The 20619-nt window shown below is 29.4% G+C and overlaps 1 protein-coding gene across 1 annotated transcript; it reads left to right on the top strand.

Annotated features, from left to right (window-relative positions):
• The first annotated feature begins 14617 nt into the window (after positions 1-14617).
• LOC18104514 (protein trichome birefringence-like 39) lies at positions 14618-18756 on the top strand. The gene is made up of 5 exons (XM_006376290.3): positions 14618-15106; positions 15187-15358; positions 16986-17164; positions 17271-17429; positions 18180-18756. Exons 1-5 carry the CDS (start codon positions 14802-14804, stop codon positions 18469-18471), a joined length of 1107 nt encoding a protein of 368 aa, XP_006376352.1. The 5' UTR covers positions 14618-14801; the 3' UTR covers positions 18472-18756.
• The last annotated feature ends 1863 nt before the right edge of the window (positions 18757-20619 follow it).

Below are 20619 nucleotides of genomic sequence, written 5' to 3' on the forward strand. Positions count from 1 at the left end.
GAGGAGCAGAATAATTCCTCATTTTAAGATGGACTTTGCACAGCCCATGTCACTCTTCTGAAGGAGGCCTGGCCTTTTCAAAAGGCCCAGCCCAACATGCTTAACTGTTGTCTGTTGAAACTTGAAAGGCATGGAGCAAGCCTGTTAATCAAAATGAACCCAGAAGGAGCTTTCCGGCTACAGAACTTCCACTTTCCTCCACGTGCCATCATTTCACGGCAGGTTCAGCTGCATTCTTCTGGACCCGGATGTCCTTTACCAACCCGTTTGAGAGTGAGTGGGCTTTGTCCTTTCTGTCTCGTAAAGTCGTTTGACTTTCATCATTGCATTATGAAAGTTGAAACTTCAAAATCCATCACCGCTTGAATACAGGAATAAACTAGCACAAAGGTCCAATTAGAAACTGGCCTTTATTTAATAGATGGGCTCAAGCCCATTGATGTCATGGTGTAATTGATATGACATGATTTGTTTTTTCTAAAGATATAACGAATAATAGCATTGTTTTTGCATTTTAAAAGATTTTTTAGAAAAATGTTGAATTTTTTTAAAAATATTTTATTTCAAATTAAAATTTTATTATTTTTAGATTGTTTTAATATGTTGATGTTAAAAATAAATTTAAAAAAATATTATTTCAAAATATTTTTAAATAAAAAACATTTTAAAAAAGAACCATAATTTTTCAATCAAATATTAAATACGTCATTTACACTTGAAAAGTACGTTCATAAAATATTATTTTCTTATGATTATTTTATAAAAAAAAACTTTAAATAATAATGTGAAGATTAAATTCACTTGCAAATAAGATTAAATAATTTATCATAAAAAGGGGTAGTATATTAATCAATTGGCCTCCTAAAAACGCATGGCATCGTGATTTTCAAGAACAGAGTTAGGCAAAATCAAATTATTACTAGGGCTGCTGCTACAATACACTCAAGTGGCCGGACCAGCCATTTGCAGCATCATACACTATGACCCTTTATAAAACTAAAAATATTTTAATATATTTCTAAATAAAAAATATTTTTAAAAGTATTCCGAGTCAATACACTAAACACACAATTAATTCATTTCTATATGCTCTTTTCTTTTAAAAAATATTTCCGATCACATTCAAAAAAACAAATTACCAACATTTTCATGATGATGTGTAAATGGCTTGATCAACTTAGTTTACGATCGAGTCGGCAGCTGATTTGACACAACTATTTCTCAAGTCTTAATTACCAAAAAAGGGTTCAATACATTCCTCCCGGCGGCCAGTCACCGGCCTCTTTGGTGCCTTCACATAAAGCAGATGGTAAATGGTTGCTAATTACTAATTACTTTTCGGTGCGGCATTATTGACACCCCACAAGACAATGTTTTCTTAACATTTGGGTCCTACATGCCATCATGAAGATGTTTTAGGAGATATAATTCTTTTTTATTAAATTAATTAGTTGATTTAAAAAGAAGCCATGCTTTAGGAAAGTCTCTTAATCAGCAAAATTCCATTCCATCACTAAAAAGGTCAATTTTCCAAGCCCCTCCCTTGAAATTAATTGCTACGCCCTAATAAAAAATTAAACAAAGCCAAATCTAGAGCGGCTAGCTATCAAATTTGATGTGAGCAATCATTTTGTGATTACAGGCAAGAATGAAAGAAACTTTGAAGAATTGGGGCCCCAAACCCATCATGATTATCCATGAGAGAAGAATTCATTGTTTGTTTTTGTGTTTTTTATTTTTTTTTATTTTAAATTAATATTTTTTTAATATTTTTAGATCATTTTGATGCGCTGATATCAAAAATAATTTTTAAAAAATAAAAAAATTATCATTTTGATATATTTCTGAGTAAAAAGCACTTTAAAAAACAACCATAACCGCACTTTCAAATAGGTTTTTAGAGTGGTGTTGGTTGCCGCAGTGGATATTGTTTTGTAAGGTGTTTTTTTTAATAGAAATATATTAAAATAATATTTTATTTTATTTTTAAATTTTATTTTTTATATCAACCTATTAAAACCATTTAAAAATATTTAAAAAATAAAAATTAACAAAACAGTGATACCATGTTGTTTACTAATAATTTTGTTTTTTTTGTTTTAGCAGGCCTATATATGGCAACACTTCAAAGCCAACACAAAAGACACGATATATATTTAATTTATTAAAAATATATAATTCCAAACCTTTCTTTCATTCTTTAAGATGAACACCGTGCTAAGAAATGATACAAAACCGGCGTCTTCTCGTGCCACCTCGATGGAATAATTAACTTCTTAGAACAATTGCTTATAAATTATCTGTAGATTGACCGATTAATTAATTATTTTTTTAGTAAAACAAATCACAGTTTCATTTAAAATATGCTTTGGAAGTAGAGTGTTACTTATCGAATGTGATGAATAGTGATATAAAATAAATTACATTAAAGTATGTTAAAAAGGGTGAAAACTATGGAAGCTTGTTTTTTCTATTGTATTGTGTGCGTAGTATCACTAAATTCGATTAAAATATGCTTTGGAAGCTTTCCTGTAGGCAAGATGAGGAAAGAGGTTGGGATAAAAATCCTTAAAATTTTTAGTTATGCTAATTAATGTTTTTTTTATATATATAAACAATGATATTTGTGTGAGTTTGCTGATGAAATGATGAAAAAACTTCACATAAAAATTAACTTTTCACATGCTATGATCCTAAACCAAGACATGTAACTTTAATGTGAGTTTTGTGTCTGAGCTTACTGGTTGTTGGGCATGACCGATGACAAAAAGATTTTCTTAAAAAAACAAGTTCCTCGTGAAACAATAGACTCTCCGATACTTAAATTAATAATTATAAACAAAGATAAAAGACCTAGCCATTTGGACTAGACTTAAATGGCAAGGTGTAGCCATTTAAGCTAAGGTGTTTGTGGTTACCACAAATGACTTGAGATGTTGACCATGTTGTTTAGGCTGAACCCAAATACCCTAAGGTGGTGATTGAACATGTCTTTTGGGCTAAGCCTAAATGGTGTGAATGGATTTTTTTTTTAATTGTGCATCATTATTTATAACGAATTTGATCATTAAATTATGTTGAGAGTTTAAGAAAAAAAAGGATTTTATTAATTGATGGTGAAACAAAGGATTATAATGCTATAGTTAATTTAGGTTAAATATATTGTAATAAAATGCTTAATTATTTGTAACTAGTGACATGAGATTTTTCTTACAATATTCATTTTTTATATTGTATATGGATCTTTTTTTTTCCTTGTTATTATTAATTTCATATATAATATCTAGCGGATATGTTGATAAACCAGATGGACAAGTTTAAATTAAAATAAATGGACAAGTTAAAGGAGCTTACTAATAGAAATGAGCATAACTTTAAATTTGATCATTATTGTGCGTTTTATAAAAATATTTTTATAAATAGTCAACTCACTATAATTTGTTGAGGTTGCTTTAATCCCTAAATTACTTCTCAATTTTATTTTTTTCCAATTATTTTTGGAATCTTTTTCTAATTAAGTTCGAGATATTTATTTAATTTAAGTTTTATTAGTTGGATTAGTTAACTTATTATTTAAATAGTTTTATATGTTATTGAAAGACTATTGCTGACATTTAAGATTTATTAGATTAGGATTTTCTTTATAGTTTATCTATAATTTTTAGAATTTTTAAGTCTTTAGTTTTTTCTTTTTTTGTTATATGTTGTTTGTTAATTTGACTATAAATCCTTCATCCACCACTAAAAGAGAAGGTCATTAGCATCGGATGTTAGCAACAGAATAATTCAGATACAACTTTAGCAATAGATTAGTAACGGGTTACATATATATTAATTTTTTAATATTAGCAACGGGCTTAGCAACGCAAAATCTGATACTAAAAAATAAATTAATATATTAAGAATCAGTAACAAATTTTTCGTTGCTAATATGGTTACACAAAATTTACACTGGAAAAGTTCGTTGCTAATAAAAACAAAAGATTAGATTTTGACTTTTATGCAAAAACAATAAACAATAATGACGTGTTAATAATTAATTGGTCCATGTATATCTTGTAAAAAAAAAAACTCACACAATTGACAAATACCAATCTCAATCGAAAAATTCCTTTCATTCTTCGAAAGAACCCTAACCCATATGTCCATTTTTGTTCCTTCTCCAAAAATCTTATCTCTGTCACTTTTGCAAATTCTTCTCCATGAATATATGTTCCCAAGACGTCATTTTCCAAAAACATCATTTGTCACTTTCTTAACTTCTTCTCTAGTGAATCTGCGCTTCTAAGGATTCCATCTTGCAAGGAACAAATATAGTGCGACAAATTAAGATAGCAGGTATAATTAGAAACCCATATTTGAGAGATTGTATTTGTAATTTAGAGAGAATATTTATTGTTTTATTAATTAATTTTATAGAATAATTTTGTAAATCTATTGCAAATAATTTGTTAAATATGGTTGTCATCAAATGCTAATGTTTCTAATTCTTAATGTAATGTTCTTTATCTTCATGGTTCTGTGACGATTTCATTGTTGCTTGGTTAGGTAGTGAGGTTTTTTCTGGGGTTTTGGTTATTGTTTTGTTTTGCTGGATGTATGTGTGTGGTTTTTTCAGATGAGAAATATGAGTAATGTGTGACAGGGCCTGTAAATAAAAGTTAACTCTTGGATTTTACTCGCGTGCTGTGAATGGTGTTTGGTTGGTTAATAATTTTTTGCATACTACATCATTTTCACTCATTTTCTTCAGCATCAACCTCTCTCTAGTGAAATTGTTCTTATTTAGTAGTGTTAAACATAGTAGAGCAAAGAGAGTGAAATTGTTCATCATCAAATTTTTACATTTCCCATCCTGTTTTGAGCAGAAAATTTGCACTCTTGACTCTCCACTTTATAGATAAATAAAGTCAACTCTTTTTTCTCCTTGACGACTACTTTTGTTTCCCTTTTAACAGAAAACCTTGTGATTGTCATTTTCACCCATTCATCCACGAATTAACCAATCACATGTCCTATTTACATACATGTACTTGAGAAAAATGCATCAGAAGGTCATCTTCATGTCATGGCATTTCTCATAGAATTGACCCTATATATCTCATGCACCTCACATCACCAAGTTGGGAAAAGGTGATTTATTTTTGGGGGGTGAATGAATGTTTAGAGTAAAACACATATCAGTTATATTGTTTTACTTTGAATAGAAATTTGACCAAAACAAATATGAGAAATGTGAAATGCAGGAAATTCTTACTACATTCATATTAGTGTTTCATCAATTCAATCCATGTGGCATCAAAAAAATTAATTCCTATTATAAATATGGAACTTTAACTTGGGAAATTCGACTTATTAGTCTCCTTGCAATGCTATTCTTGCTCATTATAGGCTGATTTACTTTTTTAATTTCTTAACACTAATATTCTTGCTCATTTTTATTTTTTATTTTTCTAATTTTAGATTGTTGAACCCATCATCACATCACATTACTTATTTGCATTTGGAGTTGCCAAGTTTTTGGGTTGTGCATATAAGGTCCTCCAGGTTTATTAATATAGCTTAAAACTTTTAATTAATTTTAGAATATAACTTGGTTTATAGAAAAATTGCATGGTCATTAAATCTTGGCCTCTGTTTGCTAATAATGGTGTAATTTGTCTCCAAAGTTTTTTTGTTTTTTGTACTGCACCTATTTGAAAGAGAAGTTGTAATATTTATGTTGTGCAATTCAGCGACCATTTATTAGATAGGCATAATCTTATTTTTTTTTAGTATTTTTTTATTTAATATGACGATCTTAAGTAATAAATTATTGATCAAATAAATATTTAATAGTTGGTTAAAAAAATAATTATGACATATGTTTGCAGGAAAACTTTATTTCTACAATATTACTTGACAATGTAAACGATTATTTTTTTTCAATAGAAAAGTCTAGATTACTAAAGCTGAAGAAAAAAAATGATGGTGGGAAATAATAAAATGATATTCTTACTACATTCATATTAGTATTTCATCAATTCAATCCGTATGGCATCAAAATAATTAATTCCTGTGATAAATATGGAACTTTAACTTGGGAAATTCGACTTATTAGTCTCCTTGCAATGCTATTCTTGCTCATTATAGGTTGATTTACTTTTTTAATTTCTTAACACTAGTATAATAGAGATGAACTCTTTAAAAAGTTTAAGGTATGAGATTATACATTTTTATTTTAGACATAATTATGAGTTGATGAAATCAACTAGCATTGTAGAATTAGGCATATGCAATAGGTAGTTGAATATTTTGGCAGAATGATGCAAAAATCTATATATAATGAAAATTTGACAAAATTATAGGAGACTTCTCTTCTCATTAGGGGTGAGCAAAAAAACCGAAAAACCGATTAAACCGAGAAAACCGGAAAAAAAATAACCGAAAAAACCGAACCGTAAAAAAAAACCGATTAAACCGATTAGAATTTTTAAAAAACCGGCCGGTTCGGTTCGGTTTCGGTTTGGTAAGCCTGAAACCGAAAAAACCGAACCGGTTCAGTAAAAAAAAATACTATAAAAGCATATCTAAACTCTTAACCCTAGCATTCCCTTGCATCCAGCCGCCCCCCCCTCCCCAGCCCTCAAATCTAAACCTCTCTTCTCAAATCTCTCAAATCCTCACCTCTCTTCTCAAATCTTCTCAAATCTAAACCTCTCTTCTCAAATCTAAACCTCTCTCACTCTCGACCTGATAAAAAATTAATTCTTCATCACTTTACAAAACTTCATGGCCAGATCTAGATTTCTAGTCATCTAATAAAACTTCAACAAGGCTACAATCTTCATCTTCAAATCTAACAACCCAGGGACTGGTTTAGTATATGCTTCAAATCTTCATCTTCACGGCTTCAATGTTCGTTTCCTCTCATCACGGTTTTGGGTCCTTTTTTTTTTTCCTTTTTTAAGGTTGACGCAGCTCCTGATGTAATTCCTGCTAAGGCTGAGAAGAAAGATTAAAGCTTTGTACATCATGGGTTACTGTGCTATGTTGTTTACATAGAGCTCTTTACTTTAAAAGTCTGTTTTTTTGTTTAACTTTTATATTGGTCGTTTAGTTTCTTTCATAACCATTTTGTAATGCGTGGAGACGATTTTATGGTTACTGAACATGGATTTAGAATAATGGAATGGTTCTTTGCTGTATTTTATCTGCTTGCAGTTATTACATGTTTGAGATTTGTTGTTTGTTGAGTAATTGGACTTTTGAAATTGGAGGGTTTGCAGGGAAGAACAAGAGGGAAGCTGGAGAAGCTATAGAGAAGATTGTTAAAAAAACCCGGTCGGTTTGAATATAGGTTTTTCCGGTTTTTATGTTAAAAAAACCGAACCGGACCGAACCGAAACCGGTCGGTTTGAACCGATTCCGGTTCGGTTTCGGTTCAAAATTTTCAGTTTTTCAAAATTTTATTTTGGTTATTTTTTTAAATAAAAACCGAACCGAACCGAAAATGATCACCCCTACTTCTCATAGATGGATTTTGTGGAAAATGGGATTTCATGGTTTTGAGTGGGATTCTTGGTGTTTTCTTAGGTTGTTTGTTGTTGTTTTTCACTTATAATAATAAATTTGAAATTATTAAACTATTGTGCGATGGTAACTCCCACTTTCTTTCTTTCTATGCACATCATAGCTTAATTAGATGCAAGGAGTATCAATGTAGTAAAAAACAGTTTTTTTTTATGGCAGTGAAGACCAAAATGAAGTACGAACCTCTTAGATACAATTAATGTAAAGAATAGTTTTTTAGGGAAGTGAGGATTGAAAAGAAGGAAATAAAGAATTTCTAGTGAAGACATTAAATTTGTTTGACCATTTTATTGATTGAAAACATAAATTAATATATAATTTTTTTTGCAATTCAGGCATTGAAAGAGCAAATAAAGAAAAGAAATGGTTATATTCATTATTACAATAGGAGATGACTTCTATAAAAAAATTTCTTAGTAACATGGGATACCAAGCTTGGGCATCAAATATGGACTAAGGTATGTCGGCACCTATGGCTTCATCTATGCCATCACATGTGGCTCCACAGATGACGACACCTATGTATTCCCTATCTAATCCAGTATATCGACTCAGGCCTTAACCTCCATATACCGATCCCACCTTATGATGGTCAATATTGTTTTGGTTCGTTTCCACTACCACCTTTATGATAGAACATATTTATTAAATTGTGACTTATCTATTTTGATGTAAGTTTAACAAGATTTAAAAATTTATTATGAAATTTATTTTTATTTGACTTATTATTATTGATAAAATAATTTCTAGTATTAATTTATGTTCTTTATATATTTATCTACAATTTTTGAAATATCCACTAATAATAAAAAAAATTCAATAAATGGGAAAAATAATTTAATAAATTCAAGTTTTAAAAAATAGTTATTGAACAAATCAGCAACGGATCAACAACAAAGTTTTCATTGCTAACTAACAACAGATTAGCAACGAAATATCCGTTGCTGATCAGCAATGGTGATTAGCAATGGAATATCCGTTGCTGATTTATACAATCAGCAACCAAATTTCAGTAACGGATAAGTTTTTGTTGAAAAAATCAGCAATTGATAATTCATTGCTAAAAAATTAGCATATATTATTTGCATATGAAATTATCCATTGCTAATTTTGTTATTGAGTTTTATCAATAATAGATTTTAATTTTATTTACAACGTACTAGTTAATTGCTTAAAGACTCCTTTTTTAGTAGTGATCTTTGACATTGCATTCTAACCTGAAATTTCATTTCAAGTGACCTTCAGCAGAACAATTTTGGTTTTTTTAGCACTAATGTTTTTTATTAGTAGTATGAAATATCAACGAATCATGCATTATTCATGGAATGATTGCATCAAAATAGAAAACGTCAAGTCATTCTCAGTCCTGATATCCGACCAACTTGGATCTAAACCCATGTCTATGCGTGGATTCCTCCAGCATGACTTTGAAATGTACTAGACCCTAAAAAAAGAAGAAAAAAAAGTGAGTATACGGTGAAACAGAGAGCACATGGGGAGTGTCGATTTGGCAACATCAGCCCCATGTTGCCTGCTTGATTTAGGTATTTTTTTAGAAATATGGTATAAATTATATTTTTTTATATTTTAATTTTTTTGTTAATTTTTTTTATATATTTTTAAATTATTTTAATGTGCTGATATTAAAAATATTTTAATACATTTCTAAATAAAAAAATTTTAAACCACTACCAAAATCTTAAATAGTTATTTATACTTATTCTTGGATATCAACTAGTAGTTGTAAACGTCATCGGATCAATATTATTGATGGATATAAGAATAAAATAAATATAATTCTTCATCTATGTTTGTGAGTAATCATGATTTAAAATATGTTTTAGGTTCTCTTTCAAAGTTAAGCATGAGAATATATTAACTTGATGATTAATAATTGCTTAATGACTTGATTGAGCTAGTTAAAATTAAGAAAATTTATTTAAAAAAATAAAATGATATTATTTTGATAAAAATAATAATAAATATATAAATTAAATATAATTAACTTATATAAATTAGTTGTAAATGCGATCGGATCAATATTTATTGATCGAGTATATGGGGCGTAGTGACTCGTTGCTATCATTATGTGAGTGAGATATACATGGAGACAATGATTCGTTAAAATTGATGATCACATATGCAATATGAACACCGAGATTTCAATATAAATTAATAAAAATACTCCTTTAAATTAATAAAATACACACACATGTTTGTGTAGGGATTTAAATTTGAGTAAACTCCATATATTTTGAAACTATCAAATGTAAAGAACATGAACCTTACTTTTCTTTTCTTTTCTTTTTTTCTAGCTAAAGAGGTATTTTTATTGATTTAAAAGAAATTTTTTTAATTAATTAAGCTTGAATGTTAAGATAAGTCACCTCATCCGAGACCATTAAAAAGAAATTACATCTTAAATTAATAATATTGTATCAGTTGGTGAAACTATCTTCTTTCTTTCTCTCTCTGTTTTTTTTTCCAGATGTTAATGTATTCTAATAATAAACAAATAAATAAATAAATAAATAAAAAGCTGTTAAACACTCACCGATCCATGCATGATATTTCTCATTGCAATCCATAGTATTAGTGAAAACTATTTCTCCCTTCCTTTCCGGTCAAGCATGATCTTTCTGCAAGCCAGCTAGCCGCTCAATTCTAAACATATGAAAATAATATACTTGACATCGATCTTGACCTTATTAATAAAAACCACAAGCACCTAATATTAAAAGGAAACTCATCCCAGCTCTAATCGGTAGCTCAATTGATCAGATCTTAAATTTATTTTTTAATAATTATGAGTTTGAATCATCTTAGAATTACTGGTGTCTTACATGATCGTTAACTTCAGAATCCGTGAGACTAGTCGAGGTTCGCCCAAGCTAATCCAGACACCCGTGTTAATAATAATAAAAAAAAATCTCATCCCTAGTAACATTAAGTTGTTGTTTGTGGCATGATTGTGTTTTTTTAAATAATTATATTTTTATATCGTTTAAATGTGCTAATATCAAAAATAAATTTTAAAAAATAAAAAAAATATTATTTTAATATATTTCTAAATAAAAAACACTTTAAAAAATAACTATACGAAGTTAAATGTAGCTTGACCACACTACTAACTTCCTCAACCACGTTGAACAATCCATTTAATTTCCTTCCTCGTACAAATTAAAAACCGAAAATTGAAATCATCAAGAAGTTCGTTGTTCGTAGCTATGCATGGGATATGTTTTATGCAAAAATAATATATATATATATATATATATATATATATATATATTATTCTTTTTAAATGAAACTATTGATTAAAGGAGTGTATTCCATTCTAGACAATTTGTGAGAAGTATTATTTTTATCAAACAAGCGAGGTGAATTAAGAAAACAACTCATTTCAAAAGATTACGTAGAAAAAAAGTAATTTATTTTGGAGATTTGGACACTCTTTTCTAGAATCACGGCTTATTCGACAAGATTTTCCTCGCGATTTAGTTAATAATTCGAAGAGAGAGGTCAAATGATTAAGAAAGCTTGCTCTTTCTTTAATTTTTTAAATTCAAATCTTAGATCTGCATTTAAGATTGCTTTGAAAACAATTTATTTTCAATGTATATATAACTTATTTTAAAAAATACCTTAAAATTAATCAGAAGGGGGAAAAACGAAACTTGGTCAGTAAAAACAAAACAAGACGAGAAAAAGAAAACCCTTTTGGGGCACAGCCGATGGCCTACACCTCACTCAAGACCATTTTAGTGACCCTACAAAACTAGCTTTTCAAAGAGTCCTCATTGAACTGGTTCAAGCCTGTTACCAGCCAATTTAGTCTCTTTTTTTTCTTAAATTCAATTAAAAATATATTTTTTGGATTTTTATTTATTTATTCTTGATATAAACATATCAAAATTATTAAAAAAAATTATAAAAAACATTAATTTACAAAAAAAAAAAATCCCATGCGTGGAATTTGATACCACCCTTCACACCATTTTACACGAATGTGCACTCTTAATTTAAGATCCTTAAATTTCTTTCTACACTAAATCGCCGCAATATATTGCACCAATTATGAGCTCTACCAATACATTTTACACTGATTGGAGAATTTGAGTGGATAGTGGCAGCCGAATGAGAGTTTTGAGTACGATTCCAAAAGCCTGCAAAAAGGGTTTGGTAGGGTATACTGACACAGGCAATAGGACCTCCTCCATAGAAGGATTTGGCCGGCTTTCTTGACTTGGAGAATTGTAATTCTTTGATAATTTCCTGCTTAATCATTCAAGAAAAATCAAACAAAAGTTTGGAACTCGGCCTAAATTCAGTTCTTACTCCAAATTCTGCTTTGTTCATGAATTCCTTGGCAAACCAGAGGTGGTTTCATTGGGTTTGGTATTGCGGTAGCTTGTTATAATTATAATTTAAAAAAAATTGTTTTATAAAAAATATTTTTAGTTAAGGTTGGTTTAGAAAAATATATGTTTGGTTAAAACTGTGGTTGAAATTGAGGTTGAACAAAAAGTAGTTTAATGTGTTTGGTTAAAAAAATGATTTTCAAATTGAGGTTATAAAACAATTATATATATATATATATATATATATATATATATATATATATATTGATTGTTTTTAATTTAAATATTGTAGATTTAACTAATTTTTTTTACATCATAAAATAAATAATATTGATATCAAATATTTTTTTCTTATTCCATTAAATTATGTGTAATTTCATCACGTAAGAAATCTATCCAACAAGGACTATATTTTCCGTGGTTTCTTAAGCGCGCAACAACATCAGGTAAAAATATCGTCAAGAACAAAATTGGGATTGCAATCAAATTCTGTAAATGTTACGTCATCAAACGATCTGCTTCTAATTTTTCGAATAAAACATAATTAAAAATAAAAATAAAAACTGAATTTTTTTTAACTGGGTCGGACCCGGCAAGAACATAATTGGGATTGCGATCAAATTTTGCAAATGTTACGTCATCAAGCGATCTCATTCTAATTTTTCAAATAAAACACAATTAAAAATAAAAATAAAAACTGATTTTTTTTAATTGGGTCGGACCCGACAATAATAAAATTGAGATTGCGATCAAATTCTGTAAATGCTATGTCATCAAGCGATCTCTTTCTAATTTTTCGAATAAAACACAATTAAAAATAAAAATAAAAACTGAATTTTTTTTAACTAGGTCGGACCTGACAAGAACAAAATTGGGATTGCAATCAAATTCTACAAATGCTATGTCATCGAGCGATCTCCTTCTAATTTTTTGAATAAAACACAATTAAAAAAAATAAAAATTGAATTTCTTTTAACCGGGTCGAATCCGATTCAATGCATTTAACTTTGGATCGGATCCGATCTGGCCGAAATAGTAGTCAGAACAGCTCTCCACTGCGTGGAGAAGCAGCAAAATATAGCTTTTAATAAACCTGCAGCACAGCCTTAATAAATGGTGGGTCCTATAAAAAAAAAAATTGTGTTTCGTACTTAACCAAACAAGAAAAATTGTGGCTGTGAGTGAACCTCACCCGCAACCACAATACCAAATGATGCCTAAAAACGCACCTCAAAGGGCACTACGTGATAGTGCTTTTTTTAAAAAAAATATATAATTTTTACTTGAAAAATATTAAATTGATGTTTGTTTTAGATTTTTTTGAATGGTTTTAATAAGTGTATGTTAAAAATAAAAATAATTTGATTGTAATAATAATAAACTACATAAAAAAGAGATTGATTGAAAAAACAAAATGTCATTTATTCTGTCTCGTTATTTTAATTCTTGGCTGGAAATCAACACGATGGTTTGGTTTTTCTTACCCATTTTAACTTTAATCAAGGGATAATGCTTCAAAAAAAGAAAAAGGTTTAAAACTGTTGTATTGTTTATTTTTTAAAATATTTTTTACTTGAAAATACATTAAAATAATATATTATTATTATTTTTAAAAAATTATTTTTCAAATCAGATAAAAATATCAAAAAATATTAATTTAAAATAAAAAAATAATTATTTTTTAAAATATTTTTAAAACTTAAAATCGAACCGCCACTAAAACTAGTTAGATTTTCACTCTACAGCAGCGTGCAGCTTGTCCATTCCATTCCGTTTCAATTGGTGACCCATTTTTTTTTTTATTTAAAAAAAGAACAAAACAGAGAAATAATCGAACTACAAAATCCGGTAGCAGATGCAAAATCGTATGCCAATCAAATAGTATTGGATGCCGGGAGGTCATCCATGATGTCTTAATTAGGACAAAAGTTAGACAGATCTGACATTATAACGAAACTTGTAAATTTAAAGATGTACTTTGTCATGACTTCAATGCCAACCTAAACTCCATTTTTCTATGAAATGTGACCTTTTATACTAACACTCTAAAATAAATAAATGGGTTAATTTCTTATTGTATAAATAAATAAATAAATAAACTCTAATTCAAAATAATTATATTTTTGAGTTTAATAACAATGTAATTTTTTTTTCAAATTTAAATATTTAAAACAATTTAAGATCCCTTCACAATATAGCGTTGACATACAAATTAGTATATACTATATTATATATACCAATTTATCTCCGCACAAAATGTTTAGAAGAAATGGCATTCACGTTTTAAAATACTAAATTTTATTCCTTTTTATATATAAAAAACTAAAATACCTTAACAATATTAAATAGAAAAAATGAATTTAAAAAACACTCTATTCAAATAGTAAAAACAAAACTAGAAAAATATAGGAATAAAAAAAATAATTTAAAAAATATTTATTTTCTAAAAAAAAAAAACTTGTACCCCAGGAAATTAATTAGCTAGAAAGGGACACTGAAAAAGTTCATTGAGTCATCTACCGGAAAAGAAACTCTTTGTTTTTCACATTATTTCAGAATCAAACTCGTTATGATTCCTATTTTTCAAAGCCAAGGGATCGAATTGTATCCATCTCCACATGCGACGGTGGAAATAATTCATCCACAGATTTCTTATTTTTCTTGTCAGAAATCAAATAAAATATTTTTCTTATAATAATGTGACACATTCCATGTGAAGCCCTCCCCACTCAGAGCTCCCCCCTCGACCTCCCTCGCTCCTTCTCTCTCATACATTATATAAACGCTTGTCTGGGACAACTTTTTCTTCACTCCTCTTCTTTTTCTCTCGACAGATTTTCTAATTATTGAAAAACAAAATAAATCAAGATGGCTTTCTTGTTCTTCAAACCCATGTTTCTCTCTTTGTTTTTGTTCATATCTTACCACACAGCAACAGAAGCTTCAAAGCTAAGTGCCCAGAGCTTCAGCTTCAGCAATGGTACCAGTAATGCTAGAGAACTAGCTGGCAAGTGCAACTGGTTCAGAGGAAAATGGGTTTTCGATCCAAAATATCCTCTCTATGACTCAAATTGTCCGTTCATAGATCCACAGTTCAACTGTCAAAAGTATGGCCGCCATGATAGCTCCTATCTCAAGTACAGATGGCAGCCTTTTGCATGTGATTTGCCCAGGTACCATGTTTTTTTTCTTTTTTTGTGCCCTCCTCATGTTCACTAATGGTGGGAAAATATGCAATACGTCATGTGTCCAGGTTTAATGGGCTGTATTTCTTGGAGAAATGGAGGGGGAAGAAGATAATGTTCGTGGGCGACTCACTGAGTTTGAACCAATGGATATCTCTAACGTGTTTGATTCACTCATGGGTGCCGAACTCAAAGTATAAAGTGTTCAGGGCAGATGGGCTATATTCCGTCACATTTGAGGTGAGCAAGGAGTAAGTTTTGCTTTAAATTTTCAACAATCAATTACACTTCAGCAGTATGCATGTCTTGTCCTTTTCTCCATACCTTTTTGAGAAGGTAAAGTTTTTATTGCTTCATTTAAATTCTTCTATTTCCATTCCCAGTTTTTGCTACTTTATTTTAAGTTGGTCTGCGTGCGTGGCGTTTTCAGCACTAAAACAGGAGCGTGATTGGTGGCGGTGGTAGGCTTTTTCTGTGAATTTGCCGGTTACATGTTGTCCTTGTGCTGTAATAAATGCTTCAAATTTTAAATAGCTAGATTTATCGAGCGGGTTTGGAAGTACCTAGGACTTTGTTTTCAGGGTGCGTTTTAATTGATTTAACACATTAAATTAATTTTTTAACGTATTAATATTAAAAATTAATAAAAAATATAATACCAAGCACTTAAGATCTTGGCCTAGCAATAGTAGAGAGTTAGATAAAATTCTTTTGCGGAAATTGTTTTCCACGATAGTGTAGAAAAATCAATATTATACTTGTCTGTTTAGAAATGTGGTTGTGGTTGCTTTTCAAAGTGTTTTTCACTCGAAAACACATCAAAATAATTTTTTTTTATTTTTTAAATTAAACCAAGCATAACTTGATTGATAGATTTCTTTTTTTTTTTTTAATTTTTTTTAATTTTTTTCCAGCCAATACTTGTGAGTGCAGAAAGTTAACTCTTTTAGCAGTAACCTTAAAGTCCTTGATTAACCAATGAATCATTGTCTTCTTTGCCTTTTGGAATGGAATACTGTCTCCTACCCTATATAGAAATGCCCTTAAACCTTTCAAACTGTTTTTTTGTAAAAGCTAAAGAAAAATAATGATTATGTTGGTTTTTTAAGGTATTTTTTTATTTGAAAATATATTAAAATTATATTTTTTTATTTTAAAAATTATTTTTGACACCAACACATCAAAATAATAATAAAAAATTTAATTATTTAATTATTTTTTAAAACTCTGTTTGAGACGTAATTACAAGTAGGATTATTATCTTTCTTTTGAGTAAAGCCCACCAACCAATTAATTATTAATCCAGGCATGGTGACATTTGAAGGTTAAATGATAACAGCTAGCATAGATGATTTATGGAGTTACTACAATATCAGCAAAAGCCAATGACTATACACCGTTGGATTTGATTTTTTTTTTTTTTTACTGTTTTATACAAATCCATTTTTGAATAAAGATAGCTGTCATGTTGGAAATTTCAGGGAGGAGTACAGTTTTTTTTTTTTTTGTCTCTTGCTTTGTTATTTTCTTCTGAAAAAAAAATCTATGGAGTTCAGTTGACTTTTTAAAATCTGAAGAGTGGCCTGCAGATGGGATAGGAGAAACTTTGCTACGTGCCAAGTTGCCTGGCACTTTCAAAGGACTGTTCGAGGAATTAAGTAGCTTATTTTTGTCTATATATTTTAAAATCGCATTTTATTTGAAAAAATTATTAAATTTATATTTTTTCAGTAGTTATAAAAATAAAAAACACTTTTAAACACGCACAATATCCAATATCCATACTATCAAATTATAAAAATAAATAAATAAATAAAGATTAAAGTGAGCTATAAATTAAAGGGCTTGCCTGTGCTTTCTTGAGCAGGAATACGGAGTCAAGATACTACTATATCGAACACCATACCTGGTAGATCTTGTCTATGATAACAAGGCAGGACGGATCTTGAAGCTTGACACGATACACAATGGCAAGGCATGGCGAGGCATGGACATGTTGATCTTCAACACCTGGCATTGGTGGACTCATACCGGAAGATCTCAGCCGTATGAACTCAACCCTATTTCTCATATTTTCATGTTATTTTATTTTATTTATATATATAAAAAAGAAATCACAACATGGCTGATATAATATCTCTATAATTTGCAGATGGGATTACATCCAAGAAGGGAATAAATTGTACAAAAACATGAACCGTCTAATTGCTTTCTACAAGGGACTAACCACTTGGGCTCGATGGGTCAACCGATATGTTGATCCTTCTCGAACCAAAGTCTTCTTCCAGGACATTTCTCCCACTCATTACGAGTAAGCAAATTTCTCTTGTTCATCCACTCCTTTTATTCGTTTAATTAGCTAGGTTTGCTTTCTAACTATGTTTTTGATTCTGGTAATGGAGAATAACATAGGTTTCTTAGTGTTATACATATTTATATATTGAAACGTTAACTAATACATATTTATATATTTAGATTCGAACACATGATTTATATTATTTTTTAACATAATTTTTTAAATGAAAGTTTTTTGATCTTCAAACTTGCACAGATTCATACTATTTTATGCTTAATTTTTATCAAATAAATAAAGATGATGAAATTCAAACTCGTGACTGTATGATCATCAAGATTTTGATACCATGTCATAGAACCATCTCAACCTACAAACTTAAACTTTTAGATGAGGTCCTAAGATATGATTTATATTATTTTCTCACATATTTTCTCAAGCGAAAACTCTCTGATCTTGAAACTTGCATAGGCTTACACTATCCTGTGTTTAATTTTTATCAAATAAATAAGAATGTTGAGATTTAAACTCGTGACCGTTTGATCATTACTATTCTAGTACCATGTTAAAGAATCAATTCAATCAAAAAACTTAAACTATTAAGTAAGATTTCAAGATATAATTTATATTATTCTCTAACAACATTAGCTCGTATATATCAATCCTAATAAACATGTCGATTGAGTAAACATGCTAATGTAAGAGTAAATAGATTCATACGTAAACAGCTATGTCAGCGTATTTATCGACGTGATCCTTTTAAAATAGGGGCAGGGATTGGAAGGAGCCATCAAAGTCATGTGCCGGTGAGACACAACCATTCTTTGGAACAAGGTACCCGGCAGGGACACCGTTGGAATGGGTGGTGGTTAACAAGGTCTTGAGCAGGATTAAGAAACCAGTCTACTTACTAGACGTGACCTTACTTTCTCAATACCGGAAAGACGCACATCCTTCGCATTACAGCGGCAACCATGGTGGCACTGACTGTAGCCATTGGTGTCTCCCTGGGTTGCCTGATACTTGGAACCAGCTTCTATACGCAGCTCTCTTCAGTTGATAGTGTTTAATTGGAACTGATTATGAGGTTGTAATTTAGACATTTTTTTAGAGGATCATTGTTTCAGTGATCATGGCATAGGGATTTTAGTTTCTTCTTGAGATATATTTAGTTTGCCTGTGGGCAATACCGAGGTACGATTCTTCAATTGTAAATTTAGATTTTTTGGCAATGAGATTGCCATGAAATGCCCCTCCAAATCCAAAGGCTTATTGAGATTGGAGATACTCTTTCATCTATGTTTATTAATTTCAACGAAAATAGTACGAGGCATGTATTATCAAATCTTGTTGGATCAAGATCAGATTCTCAAGAGAATCGAGGTGCAATTATTTATTTATTTATATTTTTTTTATTAATAATAAATATTTCAAGAGGAGAAGTAAGGCCAAGCCCCCCGATGATTCCCTATTAACATTCATGAAAGTAATTATATATATATATATATATATAATAGATGCAAGGAAAGGAAAACATCATTTGCCGTCCCTAATGTATCCCTTAATTCTAAATTTCAACCCGCACCGATTAATATTATTTTTTTACTTTTTGAAAGTGATTTTAAAAAAAAATTAATTTTTTTTATTTTCTCATAGTTTCAAATTAATTTGTTTTTGATATTTTCATATTATTTTGATATACTAATAATATCAAAAATAATTTTTAAAAAATAAAAAAATATATTATTTTAATATATTAGCACAAAATATATAGGAAATAGTTTATTTTGTCTATAAAAACTCTAAAAAATGCTTAGAAAGAAACCCGAAAAAACCAACAATAGTAAAATTTAAAAAACAATAAAACTTCATCAAATTATTAAATTGAATCCTTATTTTTTTATAGGAAAGTATTTGTTAGTGTATTAAATTACTTTTTACTCTTTTGGACAGAATCATCCACAAATTTTGAATAATTTATTTTGAGAAAATTTTCTAATTAAAAAATATCTTTTACAACAAAGATTTACAAATTTTTTTTATTCATGCATATACGTTTAAGTTCTATTCACATCACATTAAATAAAAACAACTCTTGCAAATGAAATTAAGAATATTAGAAATAAATTATCCAAAGAAATAAATTAAAGATTATAAGAAAGCATACTGTAAAATAATTGAATAATACACGTGAGATTCACGCTTTAAAAAACTAGTTCTTAATAAATATGGGGTGTTGATAAAATTAAGTAATTCTGAATGAAAACGGGAATAAGGTAATTAGTTGAGCTAGCCATGTATGGGCCCGAAATCTGGACTCGACGGTCGACTCATCCTAAGGCTTGGGCTTGGTCAATAGCTTGCAACGGGAAAGCCCAGTGACAAAGTATTGGTGCACATCCAGACTGACAGAAAAGCCCACTATCCGAAGTCCCAAATGATCCAGTGAGGGGCGAAAGTAGTGAAATTGGTAGAGCTCAATTTTGTGATTGGTCTGTATAATTTACGTAATTACTATTAGTTTCCTTTACAAATCAAATCTATTTGATAGCTTGTCCATGGGCTATAATGTTTCATATTTTTTTTTAATATTACCAAACTCAATTTTATGCTCTCTAGCCAATATAAAAAATTAAAACCAAAATGTAGAAATTAATAATATCTTAATATAAACAACTTACACTTCTAAACTCTCTACACAAGATTGACTTGGAAGTTTTACCTAATTTAAGGTTTGAAACTTCTAAACTTTGATTTTTTTTATTTTAAAAAAATAAAATAATATGATTTTAAAATAAAAAAGTTGGTTTTTTAACCTGGATCAGGTTAACTTGTTGGGTTAGCCGATTCTTATAACACCGGTAGAGACATGCACATGTATTTTTAATAAAACTTATTGAAGATTATTAGATATGTAAGGTTTGTTTGTCTTTACATTTCAAAAATATTTTTAAAAACACTTAAAAATATTTGTTTTATTTCAAATTAAGTTTTTATATCTTTAGAATTCATCATGGACCTGAATTAGTTAAATAGCAACCCCGTGTTAAACAATAATTACAATTAGACCGTCACACAAAGCATAAGTCCAAACATTATAATATATAGGGGCGGAAAAAAAACCGATTGGGAGTGCATTTTCGTGATTTTTGTGAAACGTAGTAGGTTTGCTTAACATAAATGAAATCTATTCGATATTTTATTTATC

Source organism: Populus trichocarpa, chromosome 13 (genome assembly GCF_000002775.5).
Source record: "Populus trichocarpa isolate Nisqually-1 chromosome 13, P.trichocarpa_v4.1, whole genome shotgun sequence".
In the NCBI taxonomy this organism is placed as follows: Eukaryota; Viridiplantae; Streptophyta; class Magnoliopsida; order Malpighiales; family Salicaceae; genus Populus; species Populus trichocarpa.